The 7,059-nt window shown below is 57.3% G+C and overlaps 1 protein-coding gene across 2 annotated transcripts; it reads right to left on the bottom strand.

Moving 5' to 3' along the window:
- Nucleotides 1-7,059, bottom strand: CNP (2',3'-cyclic nucleotide 3' phosphodiesterase). 2 transcript variants are annotated; one of them, XM_052658153.1, is made up of 4 exons: nucleotides 6,943-7,059; nucleotides 5,057-5,726; nucleotides 2,887-3,026; nucleotides 1-1,453 (listed from the first exon to the last, which is right to left on the bottom strand). In XM_052658153.1, the coding sequence occupies exons 1-4, from the start codon at nucleotides 6,943-6,945 to the stop codon at nucleotides 1,004-1,006; spliced, it is 1,263 nt and encodes a 420-aa protein (XP_052514113.1). In that variant the 5' UTR covers nucleotides 6,946-7,059; the 3' UTR covers nucleotides 1-1,003. The 2 variants fall into 2 exon arrangements, with proteins under 2 accessions (XP_052514113.1, XP_052514114.1); XM_052658154.1 differs by lacking the exon at nucleotides 6,943-7,059 and adding an exon at nucleotides 5,863-5,965.

Below are 7,059 nucleotides of genomic sequence, written 5' to 3'. Positions count from 1 at the left end.
TTATCAGTCTTACAAGTTGCCGAGGTTGGGCAAAGCCGGGAGAGTAACTTCTGTCCAGGCACTTCTGTCAGGTGACAGCCTGATTAGCAAGGCCGTTACTGAGCGGAGGGCAGAGGGCACCCCAGGAACCCCAGCTCCTACAGCAGTGTTAAAACCCCTCCTTCCAGAGGCACCGGATAGGGCTTGGCCCGTGACAGCCAGGGGCCACTCCACTGGCTTTTGGTGCCCACTGACCCCTTTCAGCAGAGACAAAGGCCGCCAGAGGCACCAAGGAGGCAGGATAGGTTCGGCAGATGGCGAGACTGGTACTTTCTCACTGAGGCTCTGTCTCTGGCCTTGATCTCCCCACCGACACAGCAGGGCCACACGGCTGGAAGGATGGAAGCCCACCCCTTTCCCCGGGTGAGACGTGCAGCCAGCCTGGGGTGTGGCTGCTGCCTACTCTGTCCCCTAGTTGTCAAACTGTTACCTAGTTACAGTGTGAGGAGGGGACAGGCACTTAGGACCAAAGGTGTAAGATAAACCCTTTCTCTACCCTGGAAAATAGTACACTCTGATTAGGAAATGGGCTCAAAACCCAGGGGTCCTCCCATCTCAAATCCACCACTAGTTTTTTGTGGCTGGTGACCACCCCATGAGTACTTGCAGTGCTGGGGTGTCCCTCCCCACTAGCCAGCCTTGTGTGGGGCAGTGGGCCTGGGGGCCTGTTAACTGGAAGCAGGGCTTGGGGTTGTGGCTCCAGTCCAGGTCAAACTTCGCCCAGCCTGGTCAACTGTGGTCCAGGTTCCTAAATGACGGCTACCCACCCCCTTGTGTTGAAAGCTTGAGCGTTAGAGGGGAAAGGGGTGGGCAGGAAAAGAGAGCAGTTATTTTACAAGTTTTTAAAAATTACAGGAAAGTTAACTTTGAGTAAAAAATAAAAAAAAAATCAAAGATCAAGCAGAGGGATGCTCCCCTCCCCTCCCCCTTCCGTTGTAAAGAAGGGGCAGGTGGCCCAGGACACTCAGATGATGGTACAGGACTGAAAGGAGCCACCCTTGCGGCCGCTGCGTATGGGCACGGCCTTGCCCTTCCCATAGTATCCCGTAAAGATAGCCCTGACCTCCATCTTCTTGGCCAGGCTCAGCATCCAGCGCCCGCTGCCCAGGGAGTAGAGCTTGCCCCGGCTGAGCTCACCCACCTCCTCGCCGCGGCTGCCCCCCTTCTCCTGCCGCACAATCTCTAGCAGGTCAATGCCCGTCTGCACCGCCTCCACGTCACCCGCGCAGCCCAAGGTGATGTGTGCGCGGCTGCCCCGTGGCAGGTTGTCAGAGGGGGACAGCTTGTCCACGTCGTTCGGCCACAAGGCCAGCTCCTGCTCGCTCAGCTCTACTCTGGCTCCCGTCGTCTTGGGTGTCACGAAGAGGGCCGAGATGGTCAGCGTGAAGGCCCTGCAGTAAGATTTCTTCACTACCTACAGAGGTGGGGAGAGGGCAGAGGACCGAGCTAGAGGTGGTGGCAGTGAAGGGACAGTGAGCACCACAAGCAGAGAGCCTGCTGCCAGGTGGACGTCGTTCCACTGACACTGGCCAGGCTGCCTGAAAGAGCCAGAGGTGCCAGAGAGGCAGGAGAGAGCAGGGGTGAGGGACGCCAGGCTTCCTGAGCTCAGGCCTGGGCTCCCCACCCACGAGCTCCAAGGCTCATTCACCTGTAAGAGAGGGCTGATGCTGAAGCTTCCTCAGGATGAGGACTGAGGACCTAGCAAGGGCTGCTGTCGTTACTACTCAACTCACCCCTTAAAAGCACCCTGGTATCCAGACAATATCCTGGAGGGCGGGGCGAGGGCAGAAATAAAGGCCTTTGATCAAAATCTACTCCATACACTGTGGCTTACAGTATACCTGATTCTCAGCAAGCCCATCTCTCCCATTTTGACCATAAAAAACTCCCCTATTTTGCTCATGACCCCTCATCCCAACAGTGTCTACTGTGTCTGTGCCCATGTGCTCAGTCATGCCCTACTTTATGTGACCCCACAGACTGTAGCCCTCCAGGCTCCTCTGTCCATGGGATTCTACAGGCAAGAATACTGGAGTGGGTTGCCACTCCCTTCTCTAGGGGATCTTCCCAACCCAGGGATTGACCCTGAGTCTCCTGCATTGCAGGCACATTCTTTACCACTGAGCCACCTGGGAAGCCCTGTCTGGCAGTTAACAGGTGCCTAGTAAATCTTGCTAAATGAATGTACAGTTAGAGGTGGGAGTGAAAGTGTGTGCTGCGTGTTCGTTCATGCAACTGTGGGAGGCGCTAGGGATACGAGGTGAACCACGCTGCTGCCCTCTGAAAGCTTCCATTCGTGTGGGAGGAGACCACTGAACAAGTAGGTAAAATGGCTGTTAAACTAGGCAGAGAAGTGAGGGAGCTGGCAGAGGGTCAGGCAACCTGAAGGAGGCTGGGGTCAGCCAGGCACACCAGGGTGCCAAGCCAGGTGGTTAAGGACCCCATACGAGAGGCTGTGGGTAGGAGACAGGGGTAGCCTGCAGGCAGGGGAGGGGCTGGTGCCCTTAAGCCAATGAGCCTTTCCATCCCTCGACACTCCCCATTCCGGGGCACTACCAGGCCTCAGGCTCAGGACAGGGACTTCAGAGCACCAGGCTCCTGGGGTAAGGGACTTCTAGCCTTTGGAAGTGCACACAGGCTTAGAAGCCAGCATTCCCTGCGCATCTGCAGAAGGGGAAGGCCCCGGGGCGACAGCACAAGCTAGTGCCACTGCCTCGCGGGGGCACTGAGCTCAGTACCACTAAGCTGCTGGGGCGGACTCCACTTTCCCCGACAGGCTGCTGGTTTCTGGTCTCCAGAGGGGCCTGCCCTCTCCCTGCTTCCGCCAGGTTCCTGGGGAGCACTCACATCTTGCTGGGCATACTCCTCTGCCCCAGCGGCCTTCCCGTAGTCACAGAACTTGGTTGTGCAGTGCAGCACGCCCGGCGGTCTCTTCCCGAAGTAGGTGAGCAGTTCAATCTTCTCCCTGGGCTCATCCCCAGAGACAACTGCGGGGGGAGAGGGAGGTTGGTCAGGGCGGGAGAGTAGGGGCATTGCAGCAGCTATCACCAAGAGCTTGGGAGAGCCAGAGGAAAAACATCCAACATGGAGCTTAAGTTTGCAATCCACTGTAATTGAGCAATCTACTGCCATTCACTTGTTGGTCCAATTAAAGCAACTCTAGTGCTATGAAAAGGTGTTTTAAGTTCTCTGCTTTTTGTTCTGCAAATTTTTACATCTCTTACCCAGACTTGAAAACTAAGGCACTTGTAACCCACGGGAAGGCAGCATAAGCCAAGGGAATCTGAGCTTCAACAGAGCTACAGATCTGAAAAATCAGGGAAGCAGGTCATGAAAAAGGGGCTAGAAAGAAAAGAGGAGGGGAACTGTGTGGTATAACAGAAGGAGCCAGAAAGAGCACAACAGCCAGCCCACTTCCAAGCTGCTGGACCTGGGGCAAGTGAGTGACTCTCATCTGTCAATCAGATACAATAGGAGGTGACCACCCAGATAACTATCAATCATGACCCATTTCACTTGGGGCCCCAGGAACAAGAAACAGCTGGTCACTGGCACAATAGGTAGCCTGCAGCCTCCTTTGGTGGATGAGAGGCTACAATAGGTCTTAGAAAGTAATGGGTACAGGAAGGGTCTTAGGAGATAATGGGATAACCTTAAGGCTAGCTTCTCCATCACTAGGCTTTTCCTGTTAGCTCCCAGGGTTGAGTCCCTCTGAGGACGCAGCTCACCCTCCACAGGGGAGGGAGACCCCCGCTCGGAGGGCAGGCCTTGTTTGTGGCCCAACACACTTCTGCGCGGTCCTATGCAGAGGGACACCAGGGGGTTTCGGTTTTTTGGCCATGCCGTGGGGCATGTGGGATCTTAGTTCTGAGACCAGGGACCGAATCCATGCCCCCTGCATTGGAAATGCAGGTTCTTAACCACTAGATCTCTAGGAGGTTGACTATCCCAATTATTAATGATAAATGCAGCTTCGGAGAGGCAGTCACTCTACAGGGCAGAACCAGAGCTAACCAGGAGCCCTGCCTCGGGTGCGTCTCTGTCACACCACTCACAGGCACAGCTCACACCAGGTGGTGTAGGCATCCTGGTTTCCCGCTTTGCCAGCATTCGTATCTTAGGAGCTGAGAAAAGTCCTTGGAGGACATATATAGGCACAACTCACCTCTGACAACCCAAAGAAACACCGGTGGGGATATTTCAAGTCTAAAATTGATGGGTGGGGGGCAACTAGGAATGTGTTAAAAGAAGAGATGATTAGTGGGTGGGTGACATGTCCCCCACAGGTCACTGGCGGAGAAGAGCCACTAGGGGGGCCTTCCCTATCCCAAATCTCTCTTCTCCGTGGAGCAAACAGCAGGAGGGCACTCTGGTCCGACCCAGTAAGGGAAGGCTCCTCTAGAGGCGATAGAGTGTAGGGCTCTCAAGATAGCTTTGGGCAAATCCCACATCCGTTCTGTGCATTTCCCATCTGCAAAAATGAGGTTGGACTCTAGCAGACTGTTCTCTGGAGCTGTGCAATGCCACAGGAGGTGCGCTGGCTAATTCAGGGCCTGGGAACCGTCCCCGCTGGCGTTTACAATAGTTCTAGTAGTAAGTTTTCTGCAGCTTAGGACTCCATGGCATATTGTATTTTAGAAAACAGTTCTGCAGCTAAAAATGAATTTGAAAACATTGGACCAGACTCTCCCTCCAGGGTTCTATGAAATGTTGATGTACTTCCTATTATGACAGTATGCAATTTGCTCTCCCCACCTCTAAGACAGGGTCGGTGGTCTAGCTCCAGGCTGGGAGAGGGCAGCTGGGGAGACGGTGAGAAGGAAAGTCCCTGGTGAACATCTCTCCCACGTCCCATTGCGTGTGCACTGCCCCAGGAGACCTCTGCCAGCGCCAGGTGAGCCCCCCTGCATCCCCCAAGAGCTTGGAGAACAATGGTCCCAGGCGCGCAGCACCCTATGCCCAGCTAGCAAGGGGGCTCATAAGGTTGAGTGTCCCCCCACCCCACCCCGCCACCTACAGTGTCGCAGCTCCTTCTTGAAGGCCTTGTGGTTGCCCAGCTCCTCCAGGAAGGTCTGGCCAGTTTTGCGGAGGGCCTCGGAACTCTTCTTGGTCAGGAACCAGCCGAAGTAGAGCGGCAGGAAGTCCTTCTCCAGCCCAGGCTTCAGCTTCTTCAGATCGTCTGCTGACAGCTGCCACTGGTTCTTCTCCTTGAGCTGGGCACAGTCCAGCCGCCAGGCCGTCTTGGGCTCCACCAGCACCACCTGGTACTGGTACTGGTCGGCCAGCTCAAAGAGCTGCTCCAGCCGCTCCCGCTCATGGTTGGTATCATCCAGCACCAGGACCCGGACATCCCGGCGGCAGTAGGCAGCCAGGTCCTCGTCCAGCCGCTTGTACTCCTCGGAGAAGGCCCCCCGGGCGCCGGGGGTGATCTTGTAGCTGTCGGCAGACACCATCTTGGTGCCATCCCGGTACCTGTCCACGATGAACCGGGCCAGCGTGGACTTGCCGCTCCCAGGCAGGCCTCGCAGGATGAAGAGCGTCTTGCACTCCTGCAGCGTGGCCACCGTCTCCTCATCCTGCAGGAAGGGAAACTGCAGCTCCGGCTTGTCCTTGGCCCCTGAGGATGACATTTTGCGGAAGAAGACCTTGGGCAGGAACGTCTGGCTCTTTCGGGAGAAGCCTCTACTCTGTGTGAGGAGGGGAAGACAGGCGTCAGCCAGGTCATGCAGGGCCGCCCCGCCAGCCTCACCTCTTCCTATCAGACCTGGCCCTATCCAGGGATTCCCCCCACTCCAGGCACCCCAACCCTTGATTGACAGGCACCCCCGGGGCCGTGGGCGCCTTCCCAAGCCGTGAGGTTCTAGATGGTCTCTCCTCCGTCCTTGGGACCTGAGGGCTTCTGGCTGTGCAGTATGCAGAGGGCTGTCTGGGCAGTCCCAAACTCTTAAGGAGAATCGTAGCCTCAACGATCACCCACTGCGGCCACCTTGAAAGGAAAACTGGTGGGAAGTGCCTGCAGGGGAGGGCCTGAAGCCTGCGTTTCTAGAAGTGAAGCCTAACTTATATTCCTGGCCTCTATCAAGGATGACCTCTTTGGAGGTGGAGGGCTCTATGTCTGGGTGAAACCACAGCTGCCCTGGCCCCTGAGGGCATCGAGGAGGGTGGGGGTGGAGAAGGGTCACCCAAAGACCGCCTCCCTTCCCCCAACAATGCCAGTAACAGATAATACTCTCTTGTCTGGGATGGGGGGACAATGGTCCCACAGAAGGGCTGGTGGGGGGCTGGGCCAGAGAGCGCTAGACAAAGGGCTTCATTCAGCACAGCCTGCCACCTCCTCCTCTGCCCTGGGCCCCCCACAAAGTCGTGGTCTTTGTGCCTGCCCCAGGACTGGGCGGTACAGGGCACCTGCGTCGGAGTCTAGGTCTTCGCACCCCTTGCTGTGTGTCAGCAGCACCTCTCTGAGCCACTTGGGTTCCTGCCTGCGCAAGCCACAGGCGGCAACACTTTTTACTGTAAAGCGCCTTTTCCTCTAAGCCGCGAGGCCCCACCTCTCGCCACCACCCAGACAGCTCAGCAGGCGCACATTATCTCAGACGAGGCCCTGGGCAGGGAGGAGGTGCCGAATGCCCGCCCAGCGGCCCAGTGCCCGCTACCCCGGCCCACCCGCCACCCGGGTATGCTCCGAGGGAGCTGCTTCTGAGGCTCGATTCGCTACTTCCCTTCTTTCTCCAGCGCCAACCCCTCTCCCCAAGCTCCCCGCGGCGCCCCTACCTCAGCCAAGAAAGCCCCGACTCAACTCCGGAACCTCGAGTCCTCATTTGCATGCCACTTCCTCCCCCCCGCCCCTAAGTCCCCCAATACGCTCGTTTTGCATTAGGGTCCCGGCCCAGCCCTCCCGCTCACCATGATGAGGAGGGGTCGCCGCCGTCGCCGCCTTCGCAGCACTAGCTCTCCGGGGCCGCCCGCCTGCGCGGAGGGACACGGAGTCTAGCGATGGCGCGAGGCCACGCGGGGCCGCCT

The sequence above is a fragment of the Budorcas taxicolor genome, chromosome 19 (assembly GCF_023091745.1).
Source record: "Budorcas taxicolor isolate Tak-1 chromosome 19, Takin1.1, whole genome shotgun sequence".
Lineage (NCBI taxonomy): Eukaryota > Metazoa > Chordata > Mammalia > Artiodactyla > Bovidae > Budorcas > Budorcas taxicolor.
The sequence above is the reverse complement of the archived record's forward strand: the minus strand, read 5'-3'. Positions and strand labels throughout refer to the sequence as shown.